The sequence below is a fragment of the Hyperoodon ampullatus genome (assembly GCF_949752795.1).
Source record: "Hyperoodon ampullatus genome assembly, chromosome: 14".
NCBI lineage: Eukaryota > Metazoa > Chordata > Mammalia > Artiodactyla > Ziphiidae > Hyperoodon > Hyperoodon ampullatus.
The window spans coordinates 76,300,415-76,323,104 of NC_136927.1; the positions used below are offsets into that span (position 1 = coordinate 76,300,415).

A 22,690-nucleotide genomic window follows, 5' to 3' on the forward strand; every position below is an offset into this window, starting at 1 on the left:
CAATTCCTTACCTCGCCAGGAAAGATGTGGCCCCAGACACCTCCCCACTCACACTGCTCCTCACCCCCACCTCACACCCCAGGGCCTTTGCACTTGCTATTCCTTTTGCCCAAACAACTCTAGGTACTCTGCTGCTCCCTCCCAAGGCTCAGTGACAATGCCACCTCCTTGCTGGGCCTCCCTGCCTGCCCTCCTAACACAGACCATCCAGACCCACCCCTGACGCTATCAACCCCACCCCCTGCATTACAGTTGTCACAGCCCTGACACAGTCTGAGGTGATCTGTGACTCATTCTTTCAGTTTCTGTCTGTCTCCCACCCACCCCAAGCACCCCAGCTGTGAGACCTACAAGGTCAGGAATAACGCTCCCGTTAACCCCGTATGCCCAGCACACACCCATACAAGGAACTAGAAAAATATTTAAAGAATCAAAATCTAAACTCTTATGTTGGGTTCCAGCTCAAATGTCACCTCTCCCTGACGCTCCAGCCAGAGGTGATCTCTGGTGGCCTCCCAGAGTTCTTTACCACAGCATGGCACCCTCCCCGCTGTCCTCCAGCTGGGAAGTTCTGGTCAGAAAGACACCCAGCCACCCTGGGCCTGGCGTGGAGCTGCGAGCTTTGTCTCACCTCGTGACAGGATTCTCCAGGTGGGCCCAGCAAGGCTGGGGAGAGGCGACCTAGGGGCAGCGCTCAAGAATACTTTTTATCTTGATCTTCATAACTATGGCTCTCCTATCAAATCCATGAGTCATGAACACCCTTGCTTAAGAGCAGACTGAAGTTTTAGGGACTTCCCTGGTGGGCCAGTGGCAGGGGCTCCACACTCCCAACGTGGGGGGGCCCGAGTTTGATCCCTGGTCAGGGAACTAGATCCCACATGCCGCAACTAAGAGTTTGCATGCCACAGTGAAGAAGCTGCATGACACAACTAAAAGATCCTGCGTGCCACAACTGGGGATCCCACATGCCGCAACAAAGATCAAGGATCCCGCATGCTGCAACTAAGACCTGGCACAGCCAAATAAATAAATATATTTAAAAACTATTTTTAAAAAAAAAGAGGAGACTGAAGTTTTAAAAAAGGAAGGAGGGTCAGATTAAGTAAAAATATTATATAAATCATGTTGTAGCCGGTATATGAATATGACAAAAATCATGAGACTGATATTGCAGTAAGTCTTAGGAAACACTAATGGATGGATGGATTGATGGGAGGATGGATGGATGGGTGGATATGGATGGATGGGTGGATGGATGGGTAGATGGATGGGTGGGTGGATGGATGGATGGGGGATAGATAGGGGGATGGATGGATGGATATGGATGGATGGGTGGATAGATATATATGGATGGGTGGATGGATGGATGGGTGGAGTGATGGATGGGTGGATGGATGAACAGGAGGGAGGGAAGAAGGAGAAAAAGAATGAAGTAAAAGGGAGAAAAGGAGAAAAATGGGCCACACACATAGTAGGGGCTCAAAAAATATACTGAATTAACCCGTAAGCAAAGGAAGCACAGTGCTGTGGTGAGTAGCCAGAGCCCTAGAACCACACTGCTGGGCCACATCCTGGTTCAGTCTCTCCTCCCTGTGGGGCCCTGGGCAAGTGACATAACCCCTCTGTGCCTCAGTTTCCTCATCTGTAAAATGAAACAATAAGAATTACCTCCATTAAGGTGTCAGAAGGAATAAGCGAGCTCATGGGTGTCGAATGCCCAGCACACAGCTTGATACACCCTGAGTGCTTGATATGTATCAGCTAATAGTAAGAAAAAGTAACTGAATCCATCCTCAGACCAGGACAGGAAAATGACCCCAAATCTCACCACTTCACCTTTTCAAAAGCAGCCTGAAGTCCCACTGGCCTCCCCAGAAAGTTTTCCAGGAATGAAAGAGAAAAGAGGTGAACAAAGGCCTCCACAGCCCCCAGGCTCGATGGGAAAAGGAGGGCAGTGGGCAGCAAGGACATTTGAGAAGTTTAACAGGGAAAAAAGAACATGGGCTGGGGGAGAAAAAGAGGCTAAATTCAGGAGCCCAGGCTGCCTCTCCAGATAGCTAAATTCTGCTCTGCGACTTCTGCGTGCTTCAGCTTTTCTTAGCCTCCAAGGGGCTTTTGCCTAAATTAGTGCCTGCAATATGCCGCAGAGAAGAAAGAGAAGGTGAGGAGAAGCAGAGAAAGACTCAGAGTCGGCTGGGCCTGCCAAACCTGCGCTGACTGCCCAAAGGGTCAAAGTCAAATCGCGGAGCCTTCCCCCAAGGCCACGGCCAGCAGGGTCACACCCACGGCCCACAGCCCAGCCCTCAGCACCCCCAACACTTTCCCTGCCACATCCCGACCTCAGGAGCAGCAAACACTTCCTCCATCCACCCACCACCTGTGGCCACCTGCCCTCCCCAATCAGCTCAAACATCACTGGCTGCTCAGGTGGCTGGGTTCACTGCCCGAGAACCCCAGCGTGTGTTTATTTCCGGAAAGGTGCCAAGGAGAGAGCAAGCACATGCACACATAATGTACACACTCTACTAACGCATGGCGATGCCTATGCAGAAAACAGCGCCCCCGCTAACTAGCTCAGGCCCATGCAGATTCACGCCCGCGCATCACACGCTAACATCACTCCCTGCAGTAAACACACAGAGAAACGCACGCGGAAATAGGCACCTTCGCGCTGTTGCTGCCAGATGGCAGAGCCTTGGTGGTTACTGCATCTGTCTGCACGTCTGTCTGCGATTGTGCGTGCGTGTAATATTAACGATGGCTGATGTTACTGGGTTCCTGCCATGTGCCAGGCACTGTCCTACGTGCTACATCAACCCCATAACGTAGGTATTATTATTACCCCTATTTGACAGATGAGGAAACTGAAACACGGAGGCAGAGTCACTTGCCCCGAGATCATGCTGCTGGTGAGCGGCAGAGCTGGAATTCGAACCCAGGGAGTCCGGCTCCCGAGCCTGCACCCACGTCACTACTTTATGCTGCTGCAACCAGCCAGGCTCCACATGCACCCTGATCACCAGCAACGTATTAATTCCTGAAATAATGGATTAGCCCCATTTTGTGGATGTACAGATTAGAGAACGGAGGCACCAAGAGGTTAAACAACTTGCCCAAGGTCACAGCTGGGAAGGGGTAGGGCTGGGGTTGGAGCCAGAGATTGACTCTAGATCCCAGGCCCTGATGTGCCAGGGGGCTTCCAGCTGTAGAAAGGTAGTTAACTCCTAAAGTCAAAGGCAGCGGCTGTACAGCGAGCACCCGTTACGAGCGAGCCATGGTTTCATGACCCTGCGGGTGAGAGGCAGGGATCCCAAATGACCCGATGCCATTGGGGCCCTCACCAAGCCCACCATGCCAGTGAGGGGCCAGATTTAAACACGACTGGCACAGACATGAGCCCGAAACCCCCAGGGAAGGTCCAGAAATGCCCGCAGTCAAGGTCGGGGGCCCAGCGACGCCCCTCCCCACCCAACAAGTCGCCCCAAAGGCAGAGTGTGCAAACTGGCAACCCATGGGCTTGGCCCACAGACGTGTTTTGTTTGGCCAACACAGTGTTTGTTAACAATATGACTGAGTTGCCAACTTTTAAAACTCGAGTGATTTCATACACAAAACTCCACATTTCCGGCTGTTGGAAAACATCTTTAAAAAGTCAGGAGATCTGGCAACACTGGGCTTGTGTTCCCACATGGGAACTGCTGCTCGGGGATAAGGAGCAGCTGCCCCTTTATACGGGACATGGGACACGGGACCTCCGGTCCTCCAGGAGGCGTGGGGTCAGTAGCATGGTCTCTGGAGCTCGCCCGCCAGGCTCACTGCTATCTGAGCTCTGCCATGTCCTCACTGTGTGATCGTGGGCCAATTGCTGCTTCTGTGCCTCAGTTTCCTCATCTGTAAAAGAGCAGCCACCCAATAGGACAGGTGCCTGGAACCCAGTAAGCACTCAATAAGTTTTAAATGGCATCGCTGTCTCTCCAACATCAAGGCCAAAGGCTTGAGGTACTGTTTTGTAATACTAAGAGCTAGCACACATAGAGCACTTGCTATTGCCTGGACCTGTCCTAAGAGTCGTACTTTTTTTTTTCCTTTTTTTATAAATTTATTTATTTATTTTGGGCTGCATTGGGTCTTCATTGCTGCACGCGGGCTTTCTCTAGTTGCGGCAAGTGGGGGCTACTCTTCGTTGTGGTGCGCGGGCTTCTCATTGCGGTGGCTTCTCTCGCTGCAGAGCACAGGCTCTTGGCGCATGGGCTTCAGTAGTTGTGGCACGTGGGCTCAGCAGTTGTAGTTCACGGGCTCTAGAACACAGGCTCAGTAATTGTGGCACAGGGGTGAGCTGCTCCATGGCACGTGGGATCTTCCTGGACCAGGGCTTGAACCTGTGTCCCCTGCATTGGCGGGCGGATTCCTAACCACTGCACCACCAGGGAAGTCCCAAGAGTTGTATTTTTAAGGGCTCATTTAATCTTCCCAAGAAACCCATGAGGCCACTTCTAGGTATATATACTCACGAAAAGTGAAAACCTATGTCTGTACAAAAACTTGTACACGAATGTTCATAGCAGCATTATTCATAATAGCCAGACAGTGGAAACAACCCAAATGTCCATCCACTAATGAATGGATAAAAAAAGGTGATATATCCAATAATGGACTAATATTCAGCCATAAAAAGGAATGAAATTCTGACACATCTACAACATGGATGAACCTTGAAAAAGTCATGCTAAGCGAAAGAAGCCACATACAAAAGGCCACACATTGTGTAATTCCAAATCTGTAGAGACAGAAAATAGATCAATGGTTGCCAGGGATGGGGGAGGGAAAGAATGGAGGGGGTCTGCTAATGGGTTTGGGGTTTCTTCTTGGGGTGATGGAATGTTCTGGAATTAGAAAGCAGTGATGGTGCACAACCTTGTGACTATATAAAAGCCGGTGGTATGGACACTGTTAACGGTAAATTTTGCAGTGTATGAGTTGTATCTCAATTTTAAAAAATTTTTAAGAAACATCTATGAGACAAATATTCTTATCTCTGTTTTATACATGAAAAAACCAAGGCACACGGAGATTAAAGATATCCAGGCTGATGCTGAAACAAGAGAAACAAAAAGACAGATGGTGAGGTGACATAATTTTTCCTACACCTGGCTACTCTACCTGTCAACCCATGGGCATCTGGGTTTGTAACCTCACACAGGCAAATCATTTCCTCTCTCTGAGCTCCAGTCAAAGGCCAGACTGAGATGACTCTTATCTAGATCCCTCTAAGGTCTTCAAGGATCCTACAAGACTAGGGCATTGTAGTGGAACATTATTTATTCATATCTATAGGGACAGCTGTGGCCATTAATAAATGATGACTTTAACGACCCACAGTGGGAAGTGGCACTCTCCCAGGTGCACGGGAAGAAAACATTCTGGGTTTTCTGAGTCCAAGCCCTTCACACGGCTGGCTCAAATGTCAGAGCAAGGGGGCTCAGCAGCCCACCTCCTCCTAAGAGGGTCTGACCAGGAGGACCGTCCCATTAGGGGAGGATGCCTTACTCACCAGGCAGGAAGACTACCTCACCGGGTTAGAGGACCACCTCCCTCAGCAGGAGAAAACCCCACGAGACAAGAGGAGCCTCTTGTTCACAGGGTGAGGACCACCCCTCCCTCACCTGGAAGACCCCTCCATGGGACAACAGAAACTCCTCCCTCGCAAGATGGGAAGACCATCCTTACCCCATCTGGGGCAGCAGGATCTCACTGGGCTGGTGCCGGCTGGAGCTGCAGCTTTTCCGCAAACAAGCACCTAGAAAGTGCAGTCCTTTCTCTGAGCACAGAAGGGTCCCCAAGGGTGCCCTTGCATTGGGGGGTCTCTGAGGCAGCCCCATTCTCAGATGCAGGGACCAATCTGCAAATGATGATGCATTAGAAGCCAGACAGAGAGAGGGAGAGACAAAGAGAAAGAAACAGAGAATATGACCGAGGAGGAAAAGCAGAGGGAAGGGGCTGGAAGGGACACACCCGGGTTGACAGAGAGCTCAGGAGGAAGCTGGAGGCAGGGCTGGGGACAGAAAGCAAACGGGGAGAATGAACACAAGCGTGCTCAAAGCCAGCAGCCAAGAGGCCCGGATGCAGAGGGAGGACCCCCCAGGGGCCTGAGTTTGGGGGTCCTTCCCACGTGACATGGCAGCACCAGCGCCGCGGCCGCCGAGGGTTTCTCTGGCCAGTGTTGCTCCCACGGGTCTACAGCATGGGGCATATCTTTGCAAACCTCTTCAGGGGCCTTTCTGGCAAAAAAGGAATGCGCATTCTCATGGTGGGCCTAGATGCTGCGGGAAAGACCGCCACCCTGGACAAATTGAAGCTGGGTGAAATCGTGACCACCATTCCCGCTACAGGCTTCAACGTGGAAACCGTGGAATACAAGACTATCAGCTTCACTGGGTGGGACGTGGGCGGCCAGGACAAGATCCGGCCTCTGGGGCACCACTCCTTCCAGAACACACAAGGTCTCATCTTCGTGGTTGACGGCAATGACAGAGAACGTGTGAATGAGGCCCGAGCGGAGCTTAGGAGGCTGCTGGCAGAAGACGCGCTCAGGGACGCCGTTCTGCTCGTGTTTGCTAACAAACAGGACCTCCCCAATGCCGTGAATGCAGCTGAGGTCACGGACAAGCTGGGTCTGCACTCTCTGTGCCACAGGAACTGGTACATTCAGGCCACCTGTGCCACCAGCGGGGACGGGCTCTATGAGGGACTGGACCGGCTGTCTGATCAGCTCTGGAACCAGAGGTGAGCTGAACTCCTCTCCCCTCCCCTCACACTCCCTCCTTCTGCCCTCGCTTTACTCCCATGTGGCAAACGTGCCCCTGGGGTGTGAGTGCCAGAAGCTGTCTCCATGGTCGGTCACAGTGTGCTTCACCATGCTGTAAATGTGCAGACGCAGCCTGCAACTGGGTTTTTATTTAATGTAAATAGTGTTTGTTTCCAATGAGGCAGTTTCTGGTACTCCTATGCAATATTACTCAGCTTTTTTTTATTGTAAAAAGAAAATCAACCACTGTTTAGTACTGAGAAGGGATTTTAGGCACACGGATCATCCAGGAGTCGCTGTGTCAGAAAAGCCCGATGTTCCTCTTCTGGGCTTTACATCTGTGTTGAGATCCATTTTGGTGGTTGGTTTTTAACCCAAACTCAGTGCATTTTTTAAAATAGTTACAAAGACAAGATAAGGAGAACACTTGAACACACAGAAAGGAGAAATGTGTCTAGGGTAGGTTCTGCAGTAATGGCCTGAGTCCAGTCCACCAGTGGTCTGTTTCCCGTTGGGAACGTGAAACGGGGCTATGATCCATTCTGCATGGTCACAATAGGGTCCCTGTGATTTGCTCTGTCTTGGGTCATCCCACACCCCATAACGTTTGTGCTTGTATCTGTGCTTACGTGGCTGCCCAGGAGATGGGCCACCGCTCTCAGACCCCTTGGAGGAACCCCAGCCTTTTCTGGGGTCAGCATGGGCACTTTGGCTGGAACGCTCTGGTTTGAGCGGGAGCTCTGCAGTCCCCCTGCTTGCCTGCTCTGGGCTCTCTGGGGTCTCACCAGCAGGAGCGCGGGTGGTCATCCTGAGCCCCAGCCCCTCGGAGCCCCTGTCTACGTGTGCTTTCACTCCCTCAGCCTGCAAGGGTCAGATTTGCCATCGAAAAATGATAACCTCTACTTTTTCCTTTTGTATTTTGATAAGCACTGAAGAAGCTGGAGCTGTTACACTTTATCTTGGGGAAAACCTCAGAACTGGTTTATTTGGTGTCGTGGAACCTCTTACTGCTTTCAATACACAATTAGTAATTAAAAAAACCAAAAAACAAAAACAAAAAGAAATGGCAAAACCAGGCCCGCCCAGGAGCCCCCATCAGTGGGAGAGAGGGGAATGGGGGTGGGGGGGAGGCTTCCCCAGCCAGGCAGCAGCCTGCCAGAGAGGCCTCAGCCAAGGAGGAAGCCGGCTGGTCAGGCTGGGGGCTGGGCTTGGATGTGCCAAGCGTCCAGCCAGGTTGTCATGGCCACGGAGACAAAGAGAGGGGCTGATGAGGGGCCCCAGCCGCCTACAGTCCCCAGGGAAGCCCAGTCTCTCTCTAGGACCTGCTTAACCAGGGCTCCAGGCCGTTGGCCAACCGCACGTCCACGGGGAAGCCTGCAGGTCAGGGCCTATCCAGCTGCCTGGGTTGGAGAGGGGCATGAAAATCATGGCCCAGGCAGGGTCGGCAAAGAAAACATCCCCAAGCATCTAGACCCTGCCAGCCAATCCTAAACACCTAACCTGCCTGGGCCTCAATTTTTTCATCCATTAAATGGGAAGAAGATCCCTCAGCTCATTCTAGCTCCCAGGGGTAAGGAGCTTATATGGAGAGAACCAAATGTCAGAACAACAGATTAATAATAAAGCTCACATTTATGGAGGTCATACCATGGGCCAGGGCCTGCTCTTAGCACTTTCCCCATCCTAATACAGCATTCCTCCAACTATCTGTTGGGAAGAACTTTTTTTTTTTTTTTTTTTTTTTGCACTACGCGGGCCTCTCACTGTTGTGGCCTCTCCCGTTGCGGAGCACAGGCTCCGGACGCGCAGGCTCAGCGGCCATGGCTCATGGGCCCAGCCGCTCCGTGGCATATGGGATCTTCCCAGACCGGGGCATGAACTCGTGTCCCCTGAATCGGCAGGCAGACTCTCAACCACTGTGCCACGAGGGAAGCCCGGGAAGAACTATTTTTGTCTTCAATTTCTAATCCGTTTGAGACTAATACTTTCGAAAATTGCAATAAAAATGAATTACTAGAAAAACAAAGTAAAAAGGCAGACTACATGCCTAATTTTTCTAGTACTGGACTAAACTGGCATAAAATTACTCTGTGAAATTGCTATCAAACTTTAAAAGTTTACTCTCAGTTTCTGTCCTTATCTCCAAGCAAACCACACTGAGTCACGCTCTTAGAGCAGGTGACCCTCACGACCACCCAGGAAGTAGGTCCTAGAGTAGGCATGAGGGTGGCCTGCACAATGGTTAAGAGTTCTAGCAGCCCAGGTCCTTGTACCGGCCCTGTCACTTCCTGGCAAAGGACTTCAATACCTCTGTGCCTCAGTTTCCCTATCTGCAATATGAGAATAAGACTAATGGTATGTCATAGGGGTTTTTGATGGGGATTCAATGAGTCAATCCTGTGAAACTCTTTAGAACAGTAACTGACATATTTAAACCCTCACTAAACATCAGTTATTACTGTAAAATATCATTTAAATGTCAGGTGGCATTGTTATTGTGACTCTCTATCTCCTCACCCTCACCCATCAACCACCACCAGATGAGTCAGGTATCTGTTAAGATGACTAGCTTACTGTCTGCCGTTCCCACAAGAATGCTAGCTCTATGAGGGCAGGGGCTTGGGTCGGTGCTGGCACCCATTAAACACCCAGCTCAGCCTAGAACCATGCCTGGCACTTGGTGGGTGCCCTCAAAATGGGAAGAAGCATGAACTCAAATCCTGGTTCTGCCATGTATTTGCTGTGTGACCTTAAGCAAATGACTCAACCTCTCTGGGCCTCCATTTCCTTATCTGTGAGATAGCAATACAATAATGATGTCATTGCCCATGTGTACAGGGAGGCTTGAAGAACGATGCTCCCTGTAGCACTTCTCGGCACTACACTTGGCAATGTCTGGTTTTCAGTTGTCACAACTGGGGGGGAGGGGGGTTGCTACTGGCATCTAGTGGGTAGAGGCCGGGGATGCTGCTAAACACCCTACAGTGCACAGGAGAGCCCCCCACACCAAACAATTACGCAGCCCAAACTATCAATTACGTGAAGGTTGAGAATTCCTAATATAAAAGAAAAAGAACCACCTAGATACCTATGAAGAGGGGAACGGATGTATAAACTCCAGTATAATCGTCCTGTGAAAGAGTAGGCAGAAGTTACAAGGAATGAGCTGGAAGTGTGCAAAACAACATAAAAAGATCCCCCAGACAGTGAACAAGGCTGCGGAATACTGGGTGATCGCAAGAGATTACCCTCAGGGAGCAGGTAAAGGGATGGAGCTAGAATTTAAACCAGGAGCCTGGCTCCGGAGCCTACAGCTTTAAACATGGCCTCGGTTTGAGGCCTTTTACTTAAACAAATGCACACACTTAAAAACACACCCTGTCTTTTCCACAGGTTCATGTTTATGTACGTCAACGACACAAACACACAGGGAAAGATCTGGAACGCTGCACCGTAGACTAGTAACGAGACACTGGAGGTGGGGGCAACCAGGGAAAGGAAGGAAAAGGTTCCCTTGTCTGTAATTTTCTACAAGGAGATTTTGCATTCATATCTGCCATGTAATTAAAGATGAGTGCTAAATTACACATGGACAGACCCTTTGGTGTGATCACTTGGTAATGTACAGAAATACTGAATCACCACGATGTGCACCAGGAACTAACATAGTGCTGCAGGTCGATTATACTTCAAAAAGGGAACTCACAGAAAAAGAGATCAGATTCATAGTTACCAGAGGCAGGGGGTAAGAGAGAAAATTTGGTCAAAAGGTACAAACTTCCACTTACAAGATATACAAATACTAGGGGTGTAATGAACGACATGATGAGTACAATGAGCACCACTGTATGTCATTCATAAAAGTTGTTAAGACAGTAAATCCTGAGCTCTCACCACAAGGAAAAACATTTTTTTCCGTTTCTTTTATTTTGTATCTGCCAGAGATGATGGGTGTTCGCTAAACTTATTCTGATCATCATTTCATGATGGATGTAAGTCAAATCATCATGCTGCACACCTAACACACAGTGCTGTAGGTCAATTACATCTCAATAAAACTGGAAGGGAAAATTAAATAAATAAATACTAAAACAGATGTATATACCCTTTAACCCAGAAGTTCCCTTCCCAGAAATGAATGAACTTACAGGTGTGAAGTAGTCTGCATCTGTCATACCATCGTTTGTAATGGCGAAAGATGGGAACAACCTCAGTGTCTATCAAGAGGAGACCAGCTTAAAAAAAGCCGCCATGCATCCATCCAGCGGAATTCTATGTGCTATTATAGAACAACCTCCAGGATACAGGGTGAAAAGGGGGACAAAGCCAAGTGCAGAAATGTGAGTACAACAAGCCATCACTTTCATGTAACAAAAGGGGTGTGTCCAGACTATCTGAAGGGCCCAAGGTCAGCGGCTAGCTTTTGGGAGGGACCTGGGAGGCTGACTTTTTTTTTTTTTGACTTATTTTTTTAGAGTAGTTTTGGGTTCACAGCAAAATGGAGCAGAAGGTACAGAAATGTCCCCTCTACCCCCTGCCCCACACATGCACAGCCTCCCCCATTATCAGCGTCCCCCACCAGAGTGGTGCATTTGTTACAATCAATGAACGTGCGCTGATACATTACCGAGAATCACCCAGAGTCCATAGCTTACATTATGTTGTGTACATTCTACAGGTTTGGACAAATGCATAATGACATGCAATCATCACTATGCCACTACACAGAGCAGTTCCACTGTCCTAAAACTCCTCTGTGCTCCACCTTTTCACCCCTCCACACACCCCAACCCCTTGCAACTACTGATCTTTTCACTGTCTCCATAGTTCTGGGAGGCTGACTTTTTAATCTGCATTACTTATGCCTTTTTAATTTGAACCATGGAAATGATTACATACAGTACATATAAAAATAATATATAGTATACGTATATATAATTTTTAGGTACACACATATATACATATATAGTTATGTATACGTGTATATTTATAATATTTTAAAACTTAAAGGCCACAAAAGAGCATATACTGTATGATTCTACTTTACATAAAGTTCAAAAGCAGGCAAAACTAATCTGTGATGACTGAAATCAGAACAGTAGCTACTTTGGGGGATACTGACTTGGGAGGGAACACCCTCTGGGGTGCTGGCAATATTTACTAGCTGATATGGGTGAAGGTTACACAGATAAATTACATGTAAAAATTCATCAAGCTGTACACTTAATATTGTACCTAAAAAAATTAGGTGCCTAATTTTTGCATGCCTAAAAATATCTGCATGTAAGACATGCCTAAAAAAATTAAAATTAAAAAATTTTCAGGAAAAAACAAAGTTCAATCACAGTGAGGGGGATTTCTAGAGAGCCCCTCATGGCCAGAGGGACACTTTGCTTGGGGTCCTGGGAGGGGGCCAAGCTGGGGTCGAGGCACCCCCTCCCCCTCAGCCCCCCAAAAGAAACCAGACGGGAATCAAGCTGGCCTTTGTGGCCGGGTCCAGCAGAACAGGACAAAGGGCCAAATGACGGCCCCCTGCCCCCTCCAGCCCCCCTAGGACACTGAAGCCCATTCATGTTGGAGGCTGGCCATTTCCCCAGGGCTCCAGCCGCCCTCCTCTCCGGAGCCGGAACAATATCCCCTTTGACCACCCCCTTGTCTCCCATTTCCGCATTTAATTGCAAGTTCATGGGTATTAAGTGGCCCATACAGCTGACCTAGCTCCCTCTCCCCTCCCCGCCCCCCAAAAAAGAGGCCCACAGCGCTGTCTCTGTTCACTGCCCCTCTGTGTGCCCGCTCCTCCTCAATGATCTGTCCAGAGAGAAAGAAGAAAGGCCCCCCTTCCTCCCCCCTCCACAACCTCCTCAAAAACTCTGTTCTCACCCAGAAAGTGCCGCCTTGCAAACCAAGCTGCTCTGGGCCCTGGCACGGGGGCGGCAGGCCCTGGAATGGCAACCTCCGTTCCAACCTGCCAGGCTGCCGCAGGCTCGCTTTGCACCTCCCCGGTACCCCACTTGATGATTGAGGAAACCGAGGCCCAGGAACGATGGGTAACAGGCCTGCTGTCCAGCCAGGGCCAGGGCTAAGAGCCTCAAAACTCCACTGCCTGGGTGTCCTGATTTTCCCTTAGCTGTCTTCTTGCCCGCACTCAAGGGGGCGACCTAAACCTTTGACCCTTAATCCCTTCTCTAGCTTCGAAACCCCAGGGACAACTCTGAGCCAGTGACCTTTAAAGGTGAGAAGGAAGTTACATAAGCCATATGAACCCACTGCCCTTCCCATGAACCCACTTTGGCCCTTGCTCATGGATTTCTACTGCCAGAATGTCCCCTAGCCTGTACCGCCCATCCTGACCGCCTACACCTCCTCCAGGAAGCCTTCCAGGTTACGCCAGTCAAGGTCTAACTTCCCCTCTGCTGAAAAGCCTCACCTCCCACATTCCTCCACCACCCATTCAAGTCTGAGCCAGCTCTATCACCATCCTGAATTTGTCGCCCTCTCTTTGTACCATCTCCTGGTGCAAGCTGCCACCATCCTTTGCCAGTTACTGCCATCCAATCAGTCTTGCTGGTCCTACAGCCCAGCCTCCACACTCTGACCCGAGCAGCCCCTTTTAAAACATAAATCAGACCATACTCCCGCCGGCTTACAGCCCTCCAGGTCTGCCCGCCGCGCCAGGAGGAAGGGCCTCCCCCACCCCCGCTCACCTTTACCTGCCAGGCTCTGCCCAAGTGCCCATTACCTTCCTCACCTGATCTCCTCCCCTCCCTCCCTCCACTCCAGCACCTGCTGCACTTCAAACTCACCAAGGTCTCTCTCACCTCCCAGTCTCTGCACTTGCCATTTCCTCCTGGAATTCTCTTCCCCCCAAAGTGTCACATACCTGGCTCCCGTGCATCATTCATGGCTTTGCTCCTAGGTCAGGCCTTTCCTGAGCACCCAGCGGAAGGCAGAACCTCCTCCAGGTCGCTCTTCATCACACCCACCATCCTCCCTGCCCTGATTCCATCCCAGCGTGCAGGCGTTAAAGTCTGCAATGGTGCAGCTCCTTTGCACTTGTTATTTCTCTGTCGCCCCCCCCCCCTTTAGAACATCAGCTCCACCAGGGCAGGGACTTAGTCTGTTTTGTTCAATCCTGTGTCCCCAGCACCTAGTACAGCATCTGGCACACAGGAGGTGCTCAACAGGGCTTCCCTGGTGGCGCAGTGGTTAAGAGTCCGCCTGCCAATGCAGGGGACACGGGTTCGAGCCCTGGTCCGGGAGGATCCCACATGCCGCGGGGCAACTAGGCCTGTGCATCACAACTGCTGAGCCTGCGCTCTGGAGTCTGCGAGCCACACCTGCTGAGGCCCGCACGCCTAGAGAGGAGAGGCCACCGCGATGAGAAGCCCGCGCACCACGGCGAGCAGTGGCCCCAGCTCACGGCAACTGGAGAGGGCCGCGCCCAGCGATGGGGAACCAGGGAGGCCAAGGATAAATAAATAAAAATAAATAAATTTATTTTTTGAAAAAAGGAGGTACTCAATAAAGATGGGGGTTTGATTAATTAGCAAAAGATTGCTCCTATTCTTCTTTAACTGCATTTAATTCAAGAGCTGCCTCATGCTCTGTTACAGTAAGCAGGCATTACTAACCAAATGCTACTGACCAGCTCTTGGGCTACTAACTGGACCAGCCAAGATCCCCCTGCAGTATGAGGAGGGTCTGCATTTCAGGGTTTCCATACAGCTCCTGAAGCTGGAGCAGAGAGAAGGGGCGGGGGCCTCCTACCAGGTGCCGGGCGGGGACGGGCAAATGAAGGCTCGCTCTGGGGACTGATCACCCCACCCCTCTGCTGGCCAAGACCTCCTCCTCTCTGCAGGTCCAACTCAATCAGGGTGCCCCAGAGGCCAATCCTTCCCCAGCCAGAATCACCCACTCCTTTCCCACATTCTCAGCTGCTGCACCGCTGAGTGGTAACATGACGGTCAAGAGCAGGGTTCTGGGGCAGGGAGGCCTGAGTTCGAATCCTGCCTCTGCCTCTTGTCATAGACTCTTAGAAACTCTACTGGCTGCGTGAGCCTGGGCAGGTTACTGAGCCTCTCTGTGCCTCAGTTTCCCCTTTTTTAAGGAGCTCTACCTCACAGGGTAGTCGGAGGGACTGAAGGAGGGATAAACAGCCAAACCAACACTTCTCAAACTGCAGCATGCTTGGAAATCATCGGGGGGCCTGTTAGGAGCAGATTCTGATACGGTGGAGCTGGAGTAGGTCCAAACTCCCTTGTGGATGCTGTCGGTCCCTGGAGCAAACCCAGAGGAGAGAAAGGACTTTGGGGCTTTTGCATACAGTACGTGCTCAGTAAAACGTATCTCCTGTAGTCACTGTCATCTGACTAAATGAGTCTGCAGAGGGCTGTGTGTCTGTCCTCCTACTGGGATTACGTTGGAATCTTTTCAGATCTCTGACTTAAATCTGTAAACATAAATAAATAAAAGTTTTTTTTGTTTTGTTTTTGTTTTTTGCGGTACGCGGGCCTCTCACTGTTGTGGCCTCTCCCGTTACGGAGCACAGGCTCCGGACGCACAGGCTCAGCGGCCATGGCTCACGGGCCCAGCCGCTCCGCGGCATGTGGGATCTTCCCGGACCGGGGCACGAACCCGTGTCCCCTGCATCGGCAGGCGGACTCTCAACCACTGCGCCACCAGGGAAGCCCAAAAAGTTTAATTTTAAAAAAATTAGCAGCTACCATTTATTGAGAAGCCACTTATTTTCCTCCATTTAATTCTCAACACTCCCCTGCACACTGGGCTGGGGGTGGCAGGGCCTCACTGCACAGAGACCCTCGCAACCACCGGGTTTAAGATGCTCCCCAACACACTGTCTGTAGCCTCCTAAGAATAAAGAGCAGCTTCTATAAACCCTGTAACCCTTCTCTGAGCAGCACAGTCCCACCACTGCCCTGGAGCTGGTGTGCTTTCAAAGCATCAGTTGGTTCACAGTAAAGTATTTCAAACGCCACCATCTGGGACCCAGTTCAGTCCAAGATGCATTCTGTTAACACAGCCCAAGACTGGAGGGGCCCCCCCGTGCACCCCATGGGGAGACTCTAGCATCGCCATTTAGACAGTTGGAAAATGAGGAGCAGAGAGATTGACCAGCTTGTCTGGGGTCCTGCTGGCGTGCAGGCTTCTGTCCACCCCAAGAGGACCAGCGAGGGCCTGTGTGGGAGGGGCAGGGGCTGCCTCCCCGCTGCCGGGCACCTCCACCCATGCAGATAGGATCTTGCTCTCATCAGCCGCTGCACCAGGGGCCCAGCAGCCCCTGCCATAAAGGGGCCCTGGGAGAACTTTGATGTGGTGGAGGATGGAGCCGGCCTGACTCAGAAGCCGGGGCCAGCTGTGGGGGAGGGGAAGACCCACACCCAGCCTTCAACGTGGTCTCAGCCTCTCTCCAGTCCACTTGGGCCCCCCAGGTAGTTTCAGTGTAACTGTTCCACCAAACCCTTTTACTCCTGACCGCATTTAAACCTCACAAAAATCCTTCGAGTTAGGTACAACAATCACTCCCCATTTTAGAGGTGGGGAAACTGAGGCACAGAGAGGCTAAGTGACCTGCTCAAGTGGCAGAGCTGGATTCAAATCTAGGCTCAGCTGATGCCAGGGCAGGCCTAAACTTATTTATAAGCACTTTAACCAGAGGGTGACCAACCATCCTGGTTTATCTAAGACTGAGGGGCTTCCTGGGATGAGGGACTTTTAGGGTTTTTTTCTTGGGTTTTTTTTTGTTTTTTTTGTTTTAATTTGTTTGTTTGTTTTATTTTTAACTGTGTTGGGTCTTCATTGCTGCACACGGACTTTCTCTAGTTGAGGCAAGCGGGGGCTACTCTTCACTGCGGTGCACGGGCTTCTCATTGTCGTGGCTTCTCTTGTTGCAGAGCACGGGCTCTAGGCACCCAGGCTTCAGTAGTTGTGGCGCGTGGCCTCAGTAGCTGTGGTGCACGGGCCTAGTGGCTCTGCGGCATGTGGGATCCTCCCGGGCCAGGGATCGAACCTGTGTTCCCTGCATTGGCAGGCGGGTTCTCAACCGCTGCGCCACAGGGAAGCCTGGGACTTTCAGTTTTAAAACCAGGACAGTCTCAAGCAAACCAAGGCAGCTGGTCACTCTATTTACCACTCTACCCATCAATAAAAATAAAGATAATAATAACAGTGAAAGTAACAGCAGCTGAAAACCACTGAGCACTTACATGTGCCAGCCTCTGTCCAAACCCCCGAAGACTCCTCACCATACAGGCCTGGAGGCAGGGCTTTTGTTCGCCTCCCCTCCTCCCCCATTTCACAGATGAGGAAACTGAGGATGGGGAGGCTGCACAACTTGCCCACGGTCAGCACCAAGTAGAGGGCACAGAGCCTCTCGGATGGCAGAAGGGTCCCACTCGCCACGTCCTGAGGCTCTTGGAGTTGGCCAAAACAACCCCAGGAACCATGGTCCGCTTTTAGCACTGACCTTTATGAGAGCGATGCCTTTAACATACATGACACGGGACCAAACTATTGTGGCTGCAGATCGTCACAGGATTTCTAAAAATATGAACTTACAATGTGCCACTTAAAAACTGGGTGGCCTTTGGGCGAGTTCCTGTACTTCTCTGGGCCTCGGTTCCCTCATCTGTAAAATGGGGATAATAAGAGTCCTCTCCTCACAGATGACAGTGAGCATCAGTGAGATCACACTGCAGGGCTTAGAACATGATCTACAAAGGAAACAATAAGTATCAGCTATTATTGATGGCCGTAGTAGTATTGGTATCACTATGTATTGACATCACATGCAGTTTTATGGAAACCATGTAAGCAAGATAAGGCACACTCCCTCTTTCAGCAACTCTCCATGTCTGTGTGGATAAATGATGTCAAACTGTGAGAGGCCAGGCCCAGCCGGGCCCTCCCCCTCGCTGACAAGCGTTGAGATGAGACCCTCCCAGCCGCCCACCCAGCAATAGCCATCTCCACAGAAGCAAGTCCAGACCGGCCCACCACTCAGCAGCACCCAGAAGGCTCCTAAAACCATCCATTAATGGGATCCGTTCTGGCCAAAGCACGATCCTTTAGTAGGTGAGAGCCAAGACAACAGTTTCCACCACATGGAAACTGGCTTTCTGCTCAGAAACCAGCCCAAATCCTGAACTTGGCCACTCCTCTCCCCTTCTCCCCACCCATCTAGTTTCTTCACAGCAGCCAGAGGGATTCTTCTAAGATAACTCATTCACTGTGACAACCTGGCCAAAAACCCTCTGCTGCTCTTAGAATAAAAGCCCAGCTCCTCCCCTGGGCTCCGTGTGATGCAGACCCCACAACGCTGTTCAGACCTCCTCCCCCACGCACTGTCCCCTCACTCACTCCACCCCAGCCCCACTCCGGCCTCCCTGCTGATCCTAAAACGGGCCAAGCTCATCCCTGCCCCAGGGCCTTTGCACAGGCTGCTCCCTCTGCCTGGAACACAATTCCTCCTGCCCTTCTTCCCATGGCTGGCTTCTTGGCAACCAGGTCCCAGTTCAAAAGTCATCTCACCAGACAGGCTTTCTCTGATCATCAGATCCAAAACAGCCCCCAACACTATCTAATTTATATCCCTGTATTACGGTATTCATAGCACTTGTCACTTGCAGGATTTTTCTTGTTTATTGTCGATCTCCTCCTATTTAGATGCCAGGTCTTTGAGGTTAAGGATTTTGTCTGCTTTGCTCTCTGTTGCTTCTCCAATGCCTGGCACCTAGTAGGACCTTAATCAGTATTTCCTGACAGTATGAAGACATTAGAAAATAAGATTCCTGGAGCTTAAAATGTATCTAACACAGTAGATCACCTATTCCCTGTGTGACAAGGGCTGTGAGAGAAGACAGGCAGTGCAGAGAGCACTGGGGAATCTGATCCAGCCTGGGGAGGGGGAGGTTACGAGCCAAGGAGCAGAAAGAACTTAGACCCTCGCCCCTCAGAGTGTGGTCCCTGGACCAGCAGCACGGGCATCTCATCTCCTGGGAGCTTGTTACAAATGCAGCATCTCAGACCCCACCCCAGACCTGCTGATCCAGAATCTGCATTTTAATTAGACCTACCCCAGGCAGTTCTATGTATAGTGAAACTAGAGACATCCTGGGTTAGACCCCAGGAAGAGTAGGCAATAGCAGGCATGTCTGGTTCAGGGTGTCCCCGGGAACCAAAAGAGCCAGGGCAGGCCTATGAAGCCACCCTCATATAAAAAGTGGCTTCCCAGCACCACAGGCCAGAAAGAGTGGTGAGGCCCATCGGGGTCCCTGAGCATCCTTCCTCCCTCAGGCCCGAAATAGGATCCGAGAAGCCCAGAGCCTTGCGTATGTGGGTGGGGAGGGAGAAGGGGGATTAGAACCCAACAGATTTGTGTGGCAGACTCCCCGAGAGCCACACCATCTGGAGCCCCTTTGTGATACAGGGAAGGGAGGACAGTGGAGAGGCAGCGAGCCGGAAATATTTACAAAGCGTGGGGCAAGGGGGCAAAGGCGGTAAGTGCAGGGAGAGGCAGGGGGCCACCTGTCACCAGGAAACCTGCAGCACCCCCTCCGCCACCTCCCAGCCACCTGCAACAGACGGGGCCACACACCCCAAACACTGCTTAGAATCTATGTGAATCCACCCTTTCTGCAGCTCCCGGAGATGTGACCTCCTGAAAGTCAGCCCTGAGCCCTGCTCTTGGTACATGTACCTGTGGAGAAGCTGATCCCTCACCTCCATCGATAAGGATGAACACGTGACCCCAGCCAGGCAATCCGAGTTCTGGGCTCCTAGATAAGCAATACTTGGTTTATGGATGGGTACATGTCCTAAGGGTCAGGCCAGAGAGCACCTGGATCCAGCTATGCCTGAAGCCATTTTTAGTGAGTCAACTGAGTCCATAATAGCCTTTTTTTTTTTTTTCCTTAAGACTCTGACTTGGAGTTTCTGTCATTCACAACCCAAAGAGTCCTGACTAATATATCTGTTAAAGCCCTTACCACACTATCATGTCATTACTTGTGTCCATTCTCTCGCCTGGATTAGAACTCCTTGAGGACACAAACCATTGTGTGATTTAGTGTTGTCCCTGATGCCTCGAAGAAAGCCTGACATACAAAAATAATCTCAAGAGATATGGGACAATGAATGGGTGGCTCTTCCTTCCCTCTACAAATATTCACTGAGCACCCTCTGTACGCCAGACATTGTTCTAGGGCTGGGAGCAGCAGGGAACAGGAGGGACAAAAATCCCTGCCCTCCAGGAGTTTAAAGTCTAGTGAGGGGAGAGCAGACAATTATCAAACAAGTAAGTAAAATCCAAGTGCAATGGAGAACGGGGAGAGGGGACATGGGGAAGAGGTGTGCTTTTAGATGGGAAGGTCAGGGAAGGTTGCACTGAGAAAGTGGGATATCAGAGCAGAGACCCAAAGAGGTAACAAACCACAAGAATACCTGGAGAGTGTTCTAGAGCAAGCAGACAGTAAGCGCCAAGGCCCTGAGGCAGGAATGTGTCAGGTATGTTTGGAGATGAAGTCAGAGAGACAGACACGTGGAGCAGGAAAAACAGATACTGAAGGGCCTCCTAGGTCATCATCAAGACCTCGACATTTACAGCAAGTGAGGTGGGAGTCATAGGAGGGTTTTGAGCAGAGGAGGAACGTAACCTGACTTACAGACAATGTGTGTGGAGAACCACCTGTCCGGGGCAAGGGCGAAGCAAGAGACCAGGGAGGAGGTGACCACAACAGTCCCAGCAGGAAACGATGGTGGCCGAGACCATGGTGGCAGCCGCGGAGGGGTGAGGAGTAACCATATTCTGGATGCTTGTTGAAAGTGGAGCCAACTGGACTTTCCGATCGTTTGGATGCAGGATGTAAGAGGAAGAACAGAATCGAGATGGCCCCAGGGATGAGTCTGAGCAGGTGGAAAGATGGAGGGACCATCACCTAGACAGAAGGGGCTGTGAGCAGGGTGAGCTGGTGAAGATGGGGTGTTGGCAATGCCCGCTAGACGCCCAAGGAGAGATGTCCTCATCATCTGGATACAGATGCTTGGAGGTCAGGGCAGAGGTCAGAGTAGGAAATATAAATTTGGGAAATGTTAGCAAAGGGATGGCAGTTAAAGTGATTGAACAAGACGAACTCAATCACAGAATGAGGATAAAATGACAGAGGGAGAGAAGGAAGGAGCCGTCCCCAGCCCCCTGACACTGGGCTCCCACCCCCACAGGTGATAAAGAGTAATAATGACGTCAGCTCCTCCTTCTAGAATGACCTGCTGTGGACAAAGGAGCTGCACGTCCAGCATCTCACCTGTGTCCAAGAAAGAGGCAGGGGAGGATACAGCACTGCCCACCCCACTCCATCACCCAGCTGAGGAATCTGAGGGGAGGGACAAGGCTGTCACAAGGTAATCCAAAGGCTGTCAGCTGGCAGAGCTGCCCGAATCAGGCCCCTGGCTGTTGACACCATGTGCTGCTACCAAACACAGCTTTTCCTGAGGGGAAATAAAAAGGATTCCACCCCCCTCCCCGCCCCACCTTCTGGGGCTGCCAGCACAGAGGACGTGACAAAGACTGACACGTGGGGAGGGGGCTGAGAACATACCTTGGCCCGAGATATCGTGGTGACTGGCAGACGACAGTGCTGGCACCCAGCTGGGGAGCCAGGAGGGGTGGCCAGCACCCAGCTCAGGCCTGGGTCTCCAGAGTCTCCCCAGCATCGAGGTCTCCCACTTCTTGGACTTACAGGCCAGCCCCGAGCCCCGAACTCCACCTCCCTCCCCCAGGGATGGGGCATCCCACTCCCACCTCGGTGACGGCACCTCACCTCTCCAAGCCTTGATTTCCTTGTCTGTAAGATGGGCGGCAAACAAAGACTTGTTTATGTCATCTTTTCATCACAGCAGCTAATATTTGTTGAGCTTTTAATGTGTGCCAGACACTGATCTAGCCCATGGTTCTCAGTCTCAGCACTACTGATATTCGGGCCAAGGTAATTCATGCCACGGAGGTGGTCCTAGGGCACTGTAGGTTATTTAGCAACATCCTTGGCTTCTAGCCACCAGATGCCAGTAGCATCCTTCCTCTGCAGTTATGACAACTAAAAACATCTGCACACTTTGCCAAATGTCCCCTGGGGAGCAAAACGTGCCCTTGTTTGGAAACCCCTGTTCTAGGCACAGTTCTACACTGACCAGGATGTCAGCTCCACAAGGGCAAAGATCTTTGTCCACTGGTCAAATCTGGGGCCCAGATTTAACATAAGGGGCCTGGATTCAGAATCTTGTTCAACCACCCCGTTATCCTGATTCTCAAAGGACTATGGGAGGGTTTCTATGACCCAATATTATGTACAGGTCCACCACACATGAGTGAGAAGCCAGCAACTGTCTTTTTTTAATTGTCAGTTTATCTTAATTTGAAAAATAATGTGTTTATTATAACTAGAGAACAATGCAAAAAAAATACAAAGATAAACAAAGTATCTTTCTCTAAAACCCTCCCCATTCTCAGCCCAAGGCCACCCATGTTAATATCCTGGGATGCATCCTACAGTGCCTCTCTTGACATTTGTAAATACCCATCCAGAGGGTCTTTTGGCTGTTGGGTTTTCTCCTACAAAACTGGGATCACCCTCTACACTTGGCTCGCAACCTAACCTTTCTTGCTCAACAGTACAGCACGTACAGCCCTTCACATCAAGAGAAGAGATCTAGTTCATTCTTTTAAACAGTTACCCAACATCCCAACCATGGGTGAGCAAAAACCTTAGCCTTTTCTCCGCGAATGAATACCCAAGTGGTTGCCTTTTGTGCGGGGGAGGGCCATGATAAACAAAACCGGAACAAACAACTTTCTGACATCTTTACATACTT

The 22,690-nt window shown here is 50.8% G+C and overlaps 2 protein-coding genes across 2 annotated transcripts in view; one reads left to right on the forward strand and one right to left on the reverse strand.

Annotated features, from left to right (window-relative positions):
- PREX1 (phosphatidylinositol-3,4,5-trisphosphate dependent Rac exchange factor 1) overlaps window positions 1-22,690 on the reverse strand; it is a gene marked incomplete at both ends in the record, with an annotated part of 192,336 nt that overhangs the window by 153,252 nt on the left and 16,394 nt on the right. The window lies entirely within an intron of this gene.
- Window positions 6,245-13,060, forward strand: LOC307062569 (ADP-ribosylation factor 1-like; the record flags this gene model as incomplete). The annotated part of the gene is made up of 3 exons (XM_079718305.1): window positions 6,245-6,786; window positions 12,693-12,855; window positions 12,998-13,060. 3 exons carry the CDS (start codon window positions 6,245-6,247, stop codon window positions 13,058-13,060), a joined length of 768 nt encoding a protein of 255 aa, XP_079574431.1.